We start from the raw sequence: 17,138 nt of genomic DNA on the forward strand, positions 1-17,138 counted from the left end.
CTGGCCATCCAGTGGGCTCTCTCCGTAAGCCTGGCCATCCAGTGGGCTCTCTCCGTAGGCCTGGCCGTCCAGTGGGCACTCTCCGTAGGCCTGGCCGTCCAGTGGGCTCTCTCCGTAGGCCTGGCTGTCCAGTGGGCTCTCTCCATGGGCCTGGCCATCCAGTGGGCTCTCTCCATGGGCCTGGCCATCCAGTGGGCACTCTCCGTAGGCCTGGCCATCCAGTGGGCACTCTCCGTAGGCCTGGCCGTCCAGTGGGCTCTCTCCATGGGCCTGGCCATCCAGTGGGCTCTCTCCATGGGCCTGGCCGTCCAGTGGGCTCTCTCCATGGGCCTGGCCATCCAGTGGGCACTCTCCGTAGGCCTGGCCATCCAGTGGGCACTCTCCGTAGGCCTGGCCGTCCAGTGGGCTCTCTCCATGGGCCTGGCCGTCCAGTGGGCTCTCTCTGTAGGCCTGGCCGTCCAGTGGACTCTCTCCATGGGCCTGCAGTGGCTCCAGGCTGGGCCCACGTCTGAGCTGGGAGCTGGGACTCCATCCGGGTCCCCCTTGGGTGCAGGAATCCCGTTCCTCAAGTCCTCAGTGCTGCTTTGGCAGGAAGCTGGAGTCGGGAGCCAGAGCTGCGTGCGGGACCCAGATACTCTGATGCGGGTCTCGCACGTCTTCACCAGCGTCTTCACTGGAGGCTCAGGCCTGCCCTGTAGTTCCTCTTTGTGTGACTTTGCCATTTAGGCAGCACTGGACCCGTAAGGTGAGTTGGACAGGGCTCGCTTTATTGGAACAGTGAGTGTGTTCATTTTTATCCAAATATTTGGTAGAATTCCCCAGAGAAGCCCTCTGAGCCTGGGCTTTGCTCTGAGGGAAAATCATTTTGTCATCATTAATCCGATCTCTTACTTATTATGGGTCTATTTAGGGTTTCTGTTTGTTTTTGAGTTGGTTCCGGTGGTTTGTGTCTTTGTAGCAATTTCGTATAACTGGTTTGCTTTGTTCACAAATTAAAAGGTAAACTTCCGGGTGTTGCCCGGTTACTGCTTTATGGGACAGATCCTGTTTCCCGGTGCGGAGCCGGTCTTCACCGCGCGGCTCCACTGCGTGGTAATTAATGCTCATTTAGGCAGGCAGCGTCGGTGTGCACACGTCCGTCGGCTTGCAGCTCTCTCTTTGCTGTTTTGCGAGTTTCGTATTTGCTGTCAGAAGGGACTGATGGAGTTCTCTCTGGGACGCAGGAGGGGCCCGAGGGGCAGCTGGAGACCCGAATGCTTCCCGGTCCACGGGACGACAGCCTGGTCTGGCTGGGCGTTCCCGGAAATGCAACAGGAGGGCTGGTGTTGAGGCCCAGCGGGCGACCCTGGCACCCCCGGCAGGGCACTGATTCGAGTCCCGGCTGCTCCGCTCTGATCCAGCTCTCTGCTAATGCTCCTGGGAAAGCAGCAGAGGGTGGCCTGAGGGCTTGGGCTCCCTGCCGCCCTGGGGAGACCCGGCTGGGGTTCTGAACTGTTTGTTTTGGCCGGGCCCAGCCTTGGCCATTGCAGCCATTTGTGAAGTGACTGGAGGCTCTGCCTGCCTCTCACATAAGTAAGTAACTAAAATTAAAACTAGTTACTATCTAAATACAGAGTCTCATGAACGTGTTTCTCAAGTCCCAAGTTAGTTAATTTTATTCCATTTGTTAAATTTTTGATGAAATAATTCTCATTATAAAAACTGCATAGCCTCAGAATCAGCCCTTAAGGCATGCAGATCTGGCTGAAAAGCCCATGAGAGTATTTCAGGCATGGAAAACCAAGACACTCTGGCAAAAACAAACAAACAAACAAACAAAAAACTAAATGAAAGATCTTCGCGAGTGACATCCCAGTGGAAAGAACAGGTCATCAAAGAAGGAGGTACCTTTCTCTGAAGGGAGGAGAGAACTTCCACTCTGACTACGACCTTGTCTAAATACCATCAGAGTCGGTGAACTCAAAAGGCTTCCATAGCCTTGGCAACTCATGACAAGAGCCTAGGGTGATTGCTGATGCCATAAACAAAGTGTCAAATTGTTAAGTCAACAACAGGAGTCACTGTGCACTTACTCCTCATGTAGGATCTCTGTCCTTAATGTGCTTACATTGTGATTTAATGCTATAACTAGTACTCAAACAGTATTTTTCACTTTGTGTTTCTATGTGGGTGCAAACTGTTGAAATCTTTACTTAATGTATGCTAAACTGATCTTCTGTATATAAAGAGAATTGAAAATGGATCTTGATGTGAATGGAAGGGGGGAGGGAGAGCGAAAGGGGAGGGTTGCGGGTAGGAGGGACGTTATGGGGGGGAAGCCATTGTAATCCATAAGTTGTACTTTGGAAATTTATACTCATTAAATAAAAGTAAAAACAAAGTGCACAGCGATGGGATGCACGATGGGAAACAGTGGCTGCTGCTTCCTGCCAGACTCCACAGGCCGCCTTGGCGGCTCAGTTTGCTGCTAAGTCCTCTGTGACCGCTTCCCACGCACAGCAAGCATGTGGACACGTGCCAGTGGCCTTGGTATTCTCATGATCACCCAACCTGTGGGTGTCCACGTCCCTTATAAAGTGGTCCTGGAGTTACTTATATAAAACCTGCATGCACCCTTACATGGTAATGGCACAGAGCCACACACACCCTACACGGGCTTCACACGGACCACACACACCCTACATGGGCTTCACACGGACCACACACACCCTACACGGGCTTCACACAGAACCACACACACCCCACACGGTAATTACACAGAACCACACACACCCCACACAGTAATTACACAGAACCACACAACCCTACACGGTAATCACACAGAACCACACATATCCTCACATGGTAATTACACAGAACCACACATATCCTTACACAGGCTTCACACGAACCACACCCATCCTCACATGGTAATTACATGGAATGCCATATCCCAGCATGGGATTTACATGGAACCCCATATCCCTACACGGTAATTACACGGAATCACACACATCCTCCTGTATATTTTTAAAGATTTACTTTATTGATTAGAAGTCAGAGTTAGAGAGAAAAAGGGCGAGACAGAGGTATTCCATCCTCAGGTTCACTCCCCAAAAGGCTGTAATGGCTGCAACTGGGCCAATCCAAACCCAGGAGCCAGGAGCTTCTTCCAGGTCTCCATGTGCTGCAGAGGCCTAAGGCCTGGGCCATTCTTCATGCCCCTCTAGGCACCTTAGCAGGGAGCTGGATCGGAAGTGGAGCAGCCGGGACTTGAACCAGCGCCCATGTGGGATGCCGGTGCTGTAGGCCGTGGCTTTACCTGCTGTACCACAGCAGAGGCCCCCTCCTGCGTATTCTGGGTCCTTTGCAGGTCACTAGTAATACCCTAATGCGGTTTAAATGCCACACACACTGTTGTAGTGTATCGATTGGGGAACAATGGCGAGAGAGTCTGTACGTGTTCAGTACCGGTGACTGTCTGGTCCAGGGTTGGTTGAATTCATGAACGCAGAAGCCGCAGGCGGAGGGCTGAGCGTTTGAGGCCGTTCTGAGGGCTGCCTGACTTCCCCTAGCGTGGCCGTCCTTCCATGTAAGGGCACACGCTCTGTCTCATGCTTTCCTGGCAGCGGCTCCGCCTCTCTGCGGGCGTGCTGCACTGACTCCACTTTCTCCTCTGGAATGCTGGGCTGCTTCCAGTTTTCTCTGTTCCAACCAAGGCTGCAATTCTTGCCGGAGAGATTCCTAGAAGAGGCAGTACTTGGGGCCCAGAGGAATGTGCATTGAGAAGTTTAAAGGGTTCAGATCCTTTGCACCCCAATATTGCCATAGTGGATTTTATCACTCCTGTACTTTTGCTAAGATGGTACATGGAAATGGGTCTCGTTATTTTCTCATCTTTATTTCTGGTTGTGGGGAGGAGAGAGGGAGAACAAGAGCTGGTTCACTCCCCAGATTCCCCAGGGCCGGGGATGTGGGAGAAACAGGAGCTGGGAACACAACCCAGGTCTCCTCTTTGGCTGCCAGGAGCCCAGCGGCCCGAGTCGGGAACGGCAGCCGGGTGGGACGAGGCCCCGTGCGGTGGGACGTGGGTGTCCCAGCTGCCGTCGTCACTGTCGGGTCCAGCGTCTGCCCGACTCCTGTCCTTTGAGAAGAAACGGTCCCTTGTTGTGGCAAACGTGAGCCAGAAGCAGCTCCCACCGTCCGCGCGGCCGTGGCGGGGCGGGTGGCAATGCAAACGGGTGTGGCCCTGCTCATGGGGAGTAGAGGGTCTCCTTGACCCAAGCATCCCACTTCTAAATATTTATTTTAAGAAGAGAAGGAGGAAGTGCACATCAGAGCACTGTTTATAAACAGCGACAAGCAATGCAGGAAAAACCCCAGCTCTCAGGAGGTCATAAAAACCGCACAGATTATTTGTTTAGTTGAAAAAGTAACTCACGAAGCAGGAAAAATAACTCGCGAAGAGGAGGAGACCTCTTTTGGTTTGTTTGAGGTCCGTCTATCCTGGCGTGAGTGAAGGCTCGGAGGAGGGTGTGCCAAAATGTACTCTCCAAACGGAGTGGTAGTCCCTGAGGCTTTGGTGTGTTTATTTTGTTTACTTGTGTTTTCTTTTTAGAAATGTACTCATTTTCTTTGAAGTGGGCGAGGGAGAGAGAGAGAATGAGTCTTCCATCCACTGGTTCACTCCCCAGGAGCCTGGAGCGCCATCAGGGTCTCCCACGCTGGGGGCGGGGGCCCAGGCACTTGAGCCCTCACCTGCTGCCCCCAGGCGCGTTAGCAGGAGGCTGGACAGGAAGCGTGGGGCTGACCGGCACCAGCACTCCCGGGGACGCAGGCATCCCGAGCGGTGACGTAGCGGCTGTGCCACCACGCCGGCCCGTTTGCGTCTTCTGCAGTGCAGAGGCTGCTCCTGTAGCAGGAGGAGTTGTCTTCAAGGAGCACTGGGCCTGACGACAGGAAGCAGGGGAGCACGGGCGTGAATGGGAACCAGCTGATGCTGAGACTCTGGGATTTCTTTGCCGCAGTTAAGGGGTTCACGCCTTGGGTGCACCTGCTGTGTGCTGCGTTAGAAGCTCTCTGGGGGCCACTGCCTGCAACACCGGCATCCCATATGGGCAAAGATTCGAGTCCCGGCTGCTCCACTTCCGATCCAGCTCCCGGCTAATGGCCTGGGAAAGCAGTGGAGGACGGCCCACGTGCTTGGATCCTTCACCCACGTGGGAGACCTGGATGAAGCTCTTGGCTTCAGTCTGGCCCAGCCCCACCAACGTGGCCATTTGCAGAGTGAAGCAGTGGATGGGAGATCTCTCTCTGTCTCTCCCTCTCCCTCTCCACTCTGCCTTTCAGATAATTCATCTTAAAAAGATAAAGAGGAGGGTGGCAGGGATTCTCCATCCACTCTTTCACTCCCCAGATGGCCACAGAGGCTGGAGCTGGGCTGGTCTGAAGCCGGGAGCTTCTTCGGGGTCTCCCATGTGTGCAGGGGCCCAGGCACTTGGGTCTTCGTCTGCGGCCTTCACTGGTGCACCAGCGGGGAGGTGGGTCGGAAGCGGGGCCGTCGGGACTCAGATCAGCACTGTGATATGGGGTGCCGGCATTGGGAGTGTAGACAGAACCCAGTGCTCCACAGCATCGGCCCCTCCCCCTCCTGTTGGTGTCAGTCTGGAGCATGGTTTAAAAAAATTAAAAAGTGGGGGTGTGTGGAAAGAAGGGCAGTGGGAGGGCAGTCCTGCCAGCACCCTTGGCATAAGGCGAGGGGCTGTGGACGGCAAAGCCTTGCCCTGGTGAGGGGCTGTGGACGGCAAAGCCTTGCCCTGGTGAGGGGCTGTGGACGGCAAAGCCTTGCCCTGGGCGGCTGCCCCGTGGCTCCGTGCCCTGGGGACACTGCAGACTCCTCCCTCAGCTGAGCAGCTCCTGTCTCCTCGTTTGCTCGCAGCTCCTCCTGGGAGGGGGCTGAGCCACTCGGCCCTCCTGGGGTGCAGGTGCAGGTGACTCGCTCACCCCACTCCCCTCTCGGGAAGCTCTGCTGAGAGGTGCGGTGTGACAGACGGGCACAGCTCCCCAGTTTCTTCTGCCAGGTAAGACCCAGAGCTGTCCTTGCACCTGCAGGACCAGAGGGCTTGCTAGGGGGCCAGAGGTGTGGCTGCGAGGACCGGCTGTGGGAGCTGCTGTGTTGGGCACCTGCAGAGCCGAGGTGGCCGTGGGGCAGCTTGGGCAGGAAGGGGCCGGGGCCCGCAGAGGGCCCCGTCTGGACTCAGGGCTGTAGGACGTGCCACACTCGGCTTCTCCCTGCCCTCGCTGTCCTCGAATCCCAGTTCTGGATTGTTCTCCACTGCCCCGTACCTGGAGCAGCAGGACAGTGGTCTGGGGGCTCTGGGGACCCTGGGGTCAGAGAGACCCAGCTTCAAATCCTGGTTCTGGCCCCCAGGCTCGGGAGACCCCTGTGCATGTACCCCTCTGTGCCTCGGTCCCCCGTCACGATGGACAGAACCTCCAGGCTGAAGGCCAGGAGAGCAGAGGGAAGGGGAGCCTCATCCCCTGAACCCCTGCACGGCGGCTGGACACCCTCCTGTTCCGTGGCCGGCCTCGGGGTCAGGTCTGGGCTGTGCTCTCCGCCCTGTGCCTCCCCTGCCCCCCGCAGCCGGTCCTGCCGCCTCTCGCGTTCCCTAACCACTCTGCCTCTCCCCTGCTCTCCTGAGGGCTGACCCACGTAAATTAAGAAAAATGTCTGCTTCTGTCTTTGTATTTCCTCAGCTCTGATTTCTGGATGGAGGGGAAAAAAAAAAAAACCCGGAAAAAGAAATAAGAAATAGCAGTGTGTCGGGAACAGAGGCCTCGGGGAGCGGCGCGCTGTCCATTTTCCCAAGCAAACGAGGCAAGATGAAGTGTGCCCTGGAATGCCCCCGCTCCAGAGTCTCTCGGGAGTCTCCCCCGAGGCCACCCCCGCCCGCGCCTCCCGAGGCCACCCCCGCCCGCGCCTCCCTGCTCCGGCCTCGCTCGCCGGCAGGAATGCGCGGCTGCCGCGCTGATCTAAAGCAGCCGCCTGTCCTCGTGCGGTCTCTTGGCACTGCTGCGTTGGTTCCCTCTCCCTCCACTGCCCAGGGCCAGCTGGGGGGAGGAGGTGGCCGCCTCCTGAGTGGCACCTGGTGGCTGGGCGGGGGAGGGCTGTGGCGAGGGGCTGACTTGTGTCCCTGCAGGCCCCTCCCCAGTCCCTTGGAAGGGGGTGTGGAGCCAGCGCAGTGGAGGGGCAGCGAGGGCTGCAGGGGGTAATGGGGTGGACCCTAAGGCGATGTGACTGCAGGGGACACAGGCAGCGGGTGGCGGCATCCACAGGCCCCCCACTGTCTTACCGGTTTCCCGAGGGGAGGGATCCCCAGAGGACCCTGTTGTCCACCTCTAGTGACACCTGGGGATAAGGTCCCAGGCGGCAAGTCGCTGGAACAAGCATTTTGAGCCTTTGGGCTCCGGTCCAGGAAGGTGGGCTGGGCCCGGCTCCCTCCCTTCCTGCCCAGAGAGGGCCGGGTCCCCTTCCCACACTGCCCAGGCGGCTCTGGGCAAGGCCGGTCGGTCCCCCATCAGCTGGGGGCACCAGGCAGCAGAGCTGGGGCACACGAGGGGTACCCGCCGGCTTTCCTGGCCCCTCTCTGTCCCCTGGCGCAGGTTTCTCAGGAAATTCTATTCGCAAGAGGGATCCTTACGTAACCCGCGCAATGCCGTGAACCGGTTCCCTCTGGTGTTAAACGGCAAGAGTGCCGGAGCCTCCCCTGGGGCTGCTCTGACAGCTTCATGCACACAGACTCCCAGCCCACGCAAGCGCCAGTGCTGGTTCTGTGGTCCTGTTCATTTTGTTTCCTAGCGGTTCAGGCCGCTGGCCGGTGGGGTCCCTTGCTCTGCACTCCCGGGCACTCCCATCCTGGAGCTGGGCCCAGCGTGGCAATGGCGGTCTGTGGCTTGGATAAGGACACTGGACTCCCCAGAGAGCAGGGTGACACTTCTGAGGACGTGTCCCCACCAGCAGGGAGCTGCAGCTCCTTTTCTGACCACAGGCCAGGGGCGGCCAGGCCCAGTGTCCTGGGGACCCCACCACGGCCACAGTTCAGTAGGAGAAGCCCAGAGAAGCCGGGTCAGGGAATGCCCTATCCTCTCTGGGCCCGTGACAGCTCTGGATTGGGGCGGGGCTGTGCAGGACCACCCTCTCCTGGCAGCCAGCGGAGGGGGTGACACACAGGGACGGTGCACTGGGGGCAGCCTCAGGGGCTGGGGTCCAGGCTGGCTCCAGGTGGCTGTGCTATGCTTGGCTGAACATCTGAGACGGTAAGGGCACTGGGCCGTGTTCTCACACAGCCAGCCTGCGAGCAGAGGGAGTCGTCACCCCGTCATGGATGGGGCATGGACACCCGCCAGTCAGAGAAGGGACGCGTCCTGGGACAGGCTGGGGGGCTTCCGGGGCCGGGATCCAGACTCGGGGTCACCCTGGCCGGACTAGTGGGGGGTCCCTTCAGGCACCCAGAACCTTCCGGAAGTCCAGCTCCAAGACAGGGGTTTGAGAAGAGGGTGATGGGGGAGGGATGAGGGACAGAGGATCCAGCTCAGCGAACCCTTGGGGACCCCCAGGGAAGAGGCTGGTGGGGTGACCTCGGTGGGGAGGGCAGCAGCCTGGCCCTCTCTGCCGCGAGTCTCAGGGCCCTGTGCCCTGGCTGCAGGTGGTGTCGTGGGATTGGGGGTGCCTGTCCCTGGGGGGCACTGGGGGCCTCAGATGTCGCCCCCATCAGAGGTCTCCCACCAGGCTGGCCCAGGAATAACAACGCTGCCCACACTCAGGAACACCCTTTTAATCACACGCCGCTCGCCCCCAGCACGGCTGCGTGTCCGTCCGTCCCACGGAGCTGTCTGCAGGCAGAACAGGGGGTGGTCTACCAGCAGGCTGCGGCGTGGAGCCGGACACTGCCCCCTCCCCCGCCGCGGGGCGCGGAGCCACCACTGCCCCCAAGCCCTGTAGTTCTCAGCAGAAGGCAGGGGCGCGGGGTGGGGGTCGGCTCTGCCCCCGGAAGCGGCTGCGGCCGCCTACACGATGCCCTCCGTGCGCTTGCTCCGCCAGACCACCAGCGCCGTCACCAGCAGGGTCACCACGATGGGCACCACGATGAAGGGGCAGAGGACACTGCTGGGCGGGTCGTGCACGGCCCTGCCCGAGACCGGGCAGCTCCGGAAGTAGTGCTGGTGGACGGCCACGAAGAACTTGTCCACCTCCGCGTTGGGCCAGAAGCAGCCGAGCTGGGCCGCCACCTGCTGCGTGCAGTGCGTGAGCGCCCCGTAGCTCCTGCGGAGGGAGAGGCGGGGTTAGCGGGGCTCTCTGCGCCGCCCCCTCGTGTCCTGGGCCTGCCGCTGGCCACGCGGGGCCCCGGTGGGACGGCAGGGCCCCTGGCAGTGGGAGAACACGGCAGGCTGGGCCGCTGGCCGTGCCCGCTCCTCAGCCAGCACCGCGCCCAGGATGTGCGTGACCCCGGCAGGCCGGGGGAGTGGGCGGCCCCAGGCGGAGTCACCGACTGCAGGACTTGTCCGCGGGGTGCTGGAGTCTTCGACCCGGCGAGCGAGGGGAGGGCTCGATCCCGGAGGCGGGGGCGTGGGGGTGTACTTGTGACATCCTGTGTGGCTGTGACCTTGTGCGTGTGTCTGTATGCTGTGACAGTGTGAGGGCCTGTGTGTATGTATGTGTGTGACCTTGTGTGTGAGGTCCTGTGTGACTGACCTTGTACATGTGTGTCTGTGTGTGACTGTGTGACCTTGTGTGACTGTGACCTTGTACATATGTGTGTCTCTGTATGTCCTTGTACACACGTGACCTTGTACATACATGTGTCCATCACCTTGTACATGTGTGTGTCTCTGTGTGACTGTGACCTTGTATGTGTGTGTACGTGTGTGTGTCTGTATACGTGTGACAGTGTGAGGGCCTGTGTGTATGAACGTGTGTGACATTGTGTGTGAGGTCCTGTGTGACTGACCTTGTACACGTGTCTCTCTGTGTGACTGTATGACCTTGTACATGTGTGTGTCTCTGTATGACCTAATATGTGTGTGTCTGTGTGACCTTGCACGTCTGTGTGTCTGTGTGACCTTGTACATGTGTCTGTGACCTTGTACACGTGTGTCTGTGACCTTGTACGTGTGTATGACCTTGTACGTGTATGTCTGTGTGACTGTGACCTTGTACATGGGTGCGACTGTGTGACTTAGTACGTGTGTGTGACTGTGTGACCTAGTATGTGTGTGTGTGACTGTGTGACCTAGTACGTGTGTGTGTGTGTCTGTGAGAGGGCCCCGGGTCAGTGGTGATACTGAGCTGGGGGCCGGCACAGCGTGGGAGGCCGGGGTGGCAGCCCTGCTGCTGTGAAGTCTGACCGTGGGAGTCGCCACGCATCAGCTCACGCCCACCCTGTCCTTCCTGCCCCCCCCCCCCGGACCCCCAGCTCTCCGGGGAAGGAGCCCATGCAGCCTCCTGGTCTCTGAATGGCCGTTCCCAGGGGACCTCCCAAGACAGGGTGCAGGAATCCAGGGCCTTCTGACAGCACAGGAACCCGGGGCTGGGGGTGCACAGGCCCCTCCTGCCTGCAGACCCCTCCCCCACCCCGACCTCAGGGAGTGAGGCCTCACGGGGGTCGTGGTGGCCATTCCTCTTGGTCACCATCTCTGTGGCCGCCACCGCCCTCCCCTACTGGGTGCTCATGTGCACCAGGCTCTGTGCAGGACCCCATTCACTCCGTGACCCACAGGGGAAGTGGGGGTGCAGGACAGCTGGGGAGCCGCTGGGTGGCAGGAGCTGGGGCGTGAGCTCCTGCAGGCCGGATGTGGGGCCCTCGCCACCCACCGGGCAGCTGGGGGCCGGATCCAGCTGCGGCTCAGACACCTCCTGCCACGGGTCCCGGTCCTACCGCTACGGGGCCAGCAGGCCTGTGGGTCACGAGGCCCTCGGTGGTGCTCCAGCCCCGTGGCGGCAGCAGCACGAGGTCCTCTGGGGGGAGAGGGCCCAGAGCGACGTGGTGCCCGGCCTGCCACCGCCGTGTGTGGCACCCTGCACCCTCAGTGTGGACCGCAGCTCTCACCCCCCGGGGGTAGTGGCACAGCAGCGCCCACAAGGCCAGCGTCATCTCGGGCTCGATTCTGGAGGAATCAGCTGCCTAGCACGTGTCTCACAACTCCGCCCAAGCCCACGCGAGCGTGGCACCAGGCCACGCCAGCCGCCACAGCGCCCAGCTGCCCCTGCGAGGCTTCCCTGCTGACCGGAGGGAACGGAACGGTGGCTCCAGGTTTCCCAAGTCCCTTCCTCACAGGACGTGGACCCCCCTGGCCCAGAGGAGAAAGCTTGCAGCTGGAGGGGGGAACACAGGCCGCAGGTCCTCACTCCTGGAAAGCAAGGGCCATCACCCCTCGGGCCCAGGATGGGGTAAAGCTTCCCTGACCTCAGACACAGGCGTCCTGCCACTGACAAGCAGGGGGAACAGGGAGGCTGGAGGGCAGGGCCCCTGGCCAGAGAGCCCCCTCCACGCCCCCACCCACCTGCCCGCCTGTGCTGCAGAACAAACAGCCAGCAGCTGGGGACAGGCGGGGACCGGGCGGGGCTGCACCTTCCAGGACCCCAGCCTTGGCTCTGAGCCAGCAGCGGCCGCACCCGGGCGGGAGGGACCTGAAGCAGCCACAGATCCCAGACCCAGCTCGGCTCCCCCTCTGAGGGCCTCGTGGAGGGGCTTCCCCGTTCCCGCCCCCAGCCTCAGCCGCCTCCTCCGCTCTTCAGGGAAACGTTCAGTATGCAGTAGGAAAGGATCGAGTTTCCACTCACAGCCCCGCGTCAAGACACAAAGCAGTCCCAGGAATCAGACTCAGAGATGACCCAGGAGAAGCAACCATCAGGGGCCTGGAGATGACACGGACGGCGGAGCCCAGCAGGGAAGGGGACAGTACGCACGGACGGGGGTGGAGAGTGGATTCCAGGACAGACAGACAGAACACAAGTGGCGAACACGCTATCCCAGGGCTCCTTCCGGAACTCATCTGCAGACCGCACGCCGCCCAGGAGTTGGGGAAATTGCCCGAACCCAAAGGAGGCAAGAGGGGTGTAGAGAGCCGTGCAAGCCGCCCACACCCGGAACGCCGGCACTGCCCTCCTGCAGGACCGGGAGAGGCACGGAGCCCGGCAGCCTCTGGAGTAGTCACAGCTGCGACCTTCCCCGGGACAGCGACAGGTGTCCAAGCACGGAGAAAACCACTGGACACAAGACAAAGCAACGGCAGAGGCCGCCACCAACAACAGCGGCATCCTACACGGGCGCCTGTCCGAGTCCCGGCTGCTCCACTTCCAACCCGGCTCCCTGCTAAAGCGCCTTGCGGGGGGGGGGGGCAGATGTGCCAGCGCTTGGGCCCCTGGCACCCACGTGGGCGACCCAGGTGATGCTCCTGACACAGCCCAGGCCACTGAGGCCATCGGGAGAGTGAACCAGGGGATGGAGCTCGCTTGCTGTCTCCTCTAACTCTTTCAGAAAATATTTTTAAAAAATAAAGACCTTTTTTTCCTCCTTTTTCAGAGAAAAAGGAGGAAGTGCGGGGAGAATTCACTGGCAGCAAAGCTGTGCTACGAGGATTAGCATTCTTCAGAAGGAATTCTGGATCCACCTTCAAAAGGGGGGGGGTGCTGCCCGAGACGCCTGTATCCCCCATGGACGCCGGCTTGAGTCCCGGCTGCTCCACTTCCCATCCAGCTCCCTGCTGAGGGCCTAGGAAAGCAGCAGAGGACGGCCCGAGTGCTTGGGCCCCTGCACGCATGTAGGAGACCAGGAGGAAGCTCCTGGCCCCGCCCTGGCCATCGCAGTCATCTGGGGAGTGAGCCAGGGGTGGAAGATTCTGTCTCTTTCTCTCTCCCCCCCTTCTCCCTGTGACTCTGACTTCCGAGTACATAAATCTAAAAACAAAAAATTTAAAAAGTTCTGGAGAAAGTAAAATACACAACTAAAAAGCCCCTTTCCTTATTTTAGTGGAGCAAACAGCACAGAGGCTGTGAGTCGGCTGTGAGGAGCCCAAGGGGCCGGGGAGGCTGCAGCGGGGGGTGGGCTGTGCACCTCCGAGCGTCCCACCCCCAGCGTGGCCTCTGCATCGCTGGGACCCTGGGTTTTCTCCCCTGGCTTCCTGCCGGCCTCAGCCCGCTGCTCACTGGCACGGGGCAGGTGGTCTTCCAGAGTTCCCAGCGGGAAGCCCCAGGCTGTGTCTGCCATGAGACCTCCCCAGCCCCCGCCCCCCAACAGGTAGTTTTTGGTTTCTGCAGAGGTGGCCCTCCGGGGGTCAAGGGTGGAGCCGGGACGTGCTTAGGGGGGCGGCCAGCCGCGGGCCCGTAGCCGAGGCTGAGCGTGGGCTATTCTGGGGTGAGGCACCCTCTCTCCTTGATCCGCCTGCCGAACCACCCCCGGCTAAAAATACCTCCAGTGTGCTCTCGGCTGCCCTTCATCCTGCTGTTTACCCGAGGTGGCAGCTGAAGCTGTCAATCAACACCGAGAGCCCGGCAGCACGGACTGATGAGGGAACACGCCCGGGAGGGTGGGTGCGCTCTTGCTCCAGACACCAAAGCGCCGACGGGGGACCACAACAGTCGCGGCCAACGCCCCGGCTCCTCGCCCCCCCCATCCAGGTCATGTGACCGCATCGCTGCCCTTTCGGGCTGGCACCCTGTTCTCAGCCCCTTCAAGGACGCGAGTGGTCCCCAGTGCCAGGGGGCGGTTTCCACGTCAAGGCCCAGGACCACTTGTCGCCAAGAACAGGTGCCCGCTGCCGCCCACGGGTGGCCTGGCCAGGGATCCCAGCTCCTGTTCTTACCCCGAGGAATCCCAGGAGTCACTTATTGAAGCCTTTGTCTCCTCACACCGCAGTGAGCAGCCAGGACCCGCCTGACCTACGAGGGGACTTCAACAGGCTGGTGGAAACGGAGCGAAGGCCCCGGGATTTCTCTGTGGCCCCGCGCAGGAGGGGGGCTTCTCTCCTGCATCCCCGACAGCTGCTGTGGAGTCAGGGGCCGTCACCCCCTCGGGAGACCCCTGGGTTTTAATTCACTTTATCTGCATCAGTCCTGGGCAAGGCCCGGCCCAGGCTTCCAGCAGCCCCTGGAGACCCCGGCCAGGCTGAGGAACGAGAGGGCAGATGGGCAGACGGGTGCCCACCAGGCACAGCGGGGGAGGCCCGGCAGGTGTCAGGCTAAAGGTTTCTTGGGGGACACCTGAACAAGACAAGTTTCACCTCACTCATGAGGAGAGAAAAGACGAAGCAGCTCGGCGTGGGGCAGCCCAGTGGGCAGAGGGACACCGGGCGGGCGGCAGTGACCCGGCCACTTCTGGGCTCTTCCTGAGACAGCCCAGGGGGCAGAGGGACACCCCAGGGGGCAACAGTGACCCGGCCACTTCTGGGATCTCCCTGAGACAGCCCAGCGGGCAGAGGGACACCAGGCGGGCGGCAGTGACCTGGCCACTTCTGGGCTGTCCCCGAGACACCCCAGCAGGAGGCAGTGACCCGGCCACTTCTGGGCTGTCCCCAAGACACCTCGGTGGGCAGAGGGACACCGGGCGGGTGGCAGTGACCCGGCCACTTCTGGGCTCTCCCTGAGACAGCCCAGCGGGCAGAGGGACACCAGGTGGGCGGCAGTGACCCGGCCACTTCTGGGCTGTCCCCGAGTTTTCTGCCGTGAGCATTCGCGGTTTGCACTGCTGTATATAAAAGGGGGCCTGGGGACAGCGGGATGTTGGCGGCGCTGCTCTTGCAGCCTCCGGCCTTTTTCTGTGACCGCCGGGGTCTCACGGGGGCGGGGGGGAGGGCTCAGCCGCTGCAGTGCCCTGCTGCGGGCTGGGACCCTCTGCCGAGGGTGCCTGGGAGCTGCCCACACACTGCAAGACAGGCAGGAGCCCGGGGACGTTCAGTGCCCCCAGTCCTGGCGCCTGGGGGTCTTGGAGGCCCTGGGGGTGGAACACGCTGCCAAGCCTTGCAGGTCTCAGGGCTCCTGTGATGAGTGGGGAGCCCCGTGGTGCCCGCCCAGGATGTGGTAGGTAGGGATGGGGGCCAAATTCCTGGGGGTCCCTGCCAGGTGTGCAGGGCAAGGAGGTGCCTGAGGTGGCTGGGGGCGTGGGGGTGCGCTCCAAGGTCAGGGTCCCGATCCCAGTCACCTCTCTTCCTGGCCCAGGTTCTCCAGGTCTCCCCACTACCCCACCAGATGGAGCCCCTCCCCCAGGGCTTCCTCGTGCCCGAGGCCTCCTGGATCCCTGCCGGGGCCGGGAGAGAGCTCCTCCCCAGGCCAGCAGCCTGCTCCCTCTTCCAGCTCCAGGACAGGCACCACATTGCAGCTCCTTCCCGGGGTGACGCCCCCCCCCCCACATCAGGCTGTGCAAACACTGCCGCAGGGCCCCACATCTTACCCACTGCCTCTCCCCTACCTCGTGGGGGCTCCTCCCTTCCCGAGGCGCCGTCAGGGTGCCCAGGTGTAGGCGGGAGTGACTCATCCTGGCAGTTACGGCAGCTCCCACTCCCTGCACTGCTGGGGGCCTGGCAGCTCTGCACCCCTTCTCCCGCCTCCCCCGGGGCAAGCCCTCCCCTGCCCTCCACTCCTCACGGGCTCCCCAGGCCACAGCCCTCGCTCGCCTTCCGTGGACCCCTCCCTCTCCCTGGCCGTGTTCCAGTGCAGGGCCCGAGGCTCCTGGCCGAGGCCTTGGCACAGCCGTTCTCACTGCTGGCTCACCTTCTCTAGGACAGTCCCTGCCCGCCACTTCCCTGGTCGTCCCCGGCTCCCCTCTGTGCCACCTGGGCTTTCACGCGAGCAGTCGCTCACCGTCCGTCCCGACAGCCACAACGTGCAGACCACCAGGGCCGGAGAGCAAGAAGGAAACGCCCCGCCGAGCTGACCTGGGCAGTCACCGCAGGTGGCCAGAGCCTCGGCCGACGTGAGAGCCACTCGGACCCCCGCGCGGGGGAAGCAGGCGTGGCGGCTTACAGCGCACGGGCACGAGGCTGCACAGGGCGTGCCGCGTGCGGCCACGAGGGATGCCTGCCCAGAACGCACGGCCTCTCCCTGAGGGACTTGCGCAGCCTCTCGAGGTTCCGTAGATGAAGTAACAGAAAACAAATATGCAAAGTGAAATGAGCCCGAGTCGGCGGCAGCAAGGGAGGGGAGCCAGTCTCCCAGGGCAGGTGTCCGGCCTCGAGGTTAACACGCCCCCGCTCCACGACGCTGAAACCACGGCCAAGTCCCCGAATCCACATTACGCAGCAAAGAACGCAACAAATCCCAAAGCAGAAACCGCAAGTCGACATTCTCAGGCTACAACATTACAAACTAGAAATTAATAGGAAAGGACTAAGTTTCCCACCCCCCCAAAAAATCTCCAGAAATGAAGTAGCATATATACTTTGGGAATCACACCAGAATTTAAAAATTCAACTGAGGGTGGGTGTTGAGCCCAGAGGGTAAGGCGCCCATGCCACACGCTGGGGTGCCTGAGCTCTGTCCCCGGCTCTGCCTCTGACGCCAGCTCCCGCTAACGCAGACCCGGGGAGGCACTGCTGATGGCTGGCTTCCTGCCACTCCCCTGGGAGCCGGGCCGAGCTCCCAGCTCCTGGCTTTGTGCCGGCCCAGCCCCCGGCTGTTGGGGGCATCTGGGGAGTGAATCAGTGGAGAGAGCTTTCTCTTTCTCTAAATAAAATTTAAAAATCCAATTATAGGCTATTAAGAAAATAATAACAACAGTTAAAATTAATGGGATAGGACCAAAACTGAATTCTGAGAAAATTCATGGTTGTAAATTATCATATTATTGAACAAAAAGAAAATAAATGTTTCCAAACCCAGACTATTTATAAAGAATAAGGCCTTTCCAAAGGGCAAATAAACAGAATCCATTGATTATATCTAAATTCAATAGCTGACTTTTTTAAGAAAAAATAACCAAAATGAAATACACACTTCTAGATAACTTAATCTAGAAAAATGCAGGTAGATTAGAAAAAGTACTAACATGTCAAAAATATACATTAAAAACTGTTGGGGCTGGCGCTGTGGTGTAGCGGGTTAAAGCCCCAGCCTGCAGTGCCAGCATCCCATATGGGTGCCGGTTTGAGTCCTGGCTGCCCCTCTTCCG

At 60.5% G+C, this 17,138-nt stretch overlaps 1 protein-coding gene and 1 long non-coding RNA gene across 2 annotated transcripts in view; one reads left to right on the top strand and one right to left on the bottom strand.

The window, feature by feature from the left end:
* Positions 1 to 5,730: 5,730 nt before the first annotated feature.
* On the top strand, positions 5,731 to 12,974 carry LOC138848900 (uncharacterized). The gene is made up of 3 exons (XR_011387038.1): positions 5,731 to 6,059; positions 6,736 to 6,856; positions 11,774 to 12,974. It is a non-coding gene; the product is annotated as an uncharacterized lncRNA (long non-coding RNA).
* The window catches only part of RAMP1 (receptor activity modifying protein 1), a 39,849-nt gene continuing 31,508 nt past the window's right edge, over positions 8,798 to 17,138 (bottom strand). Inside the window, exon 3 of the mRNA XM_051838257.2 lies at positions 8,798 to 9,301. Within this exon, the coding sequence (XP_051694217.1) occupies positions 9,046 to 9,301 (256 nt within the window). The 3' untranslated portion in view covers positions 8,798 to 9,045. The remainder of the gene's footprint in view (positions 9,302 to 17,138) is intronic.

The sequence above is a fragment of the Oryctolagus cuniculus genome, chromosome 3 (genome assembly GCF_964237555.1).
Source record: "Oryctolagus cuniculus chromosome 3, mOryCun1.1, whole genome shotgun sequence".
Taxonomy (NCBI): domain Eukaryota; kingdom Metazoa; phylum Chordata; class Mammalia; order Lagomorpha; family Leporidae; genus Oryctolagus; species Oryctolagus cuniculus.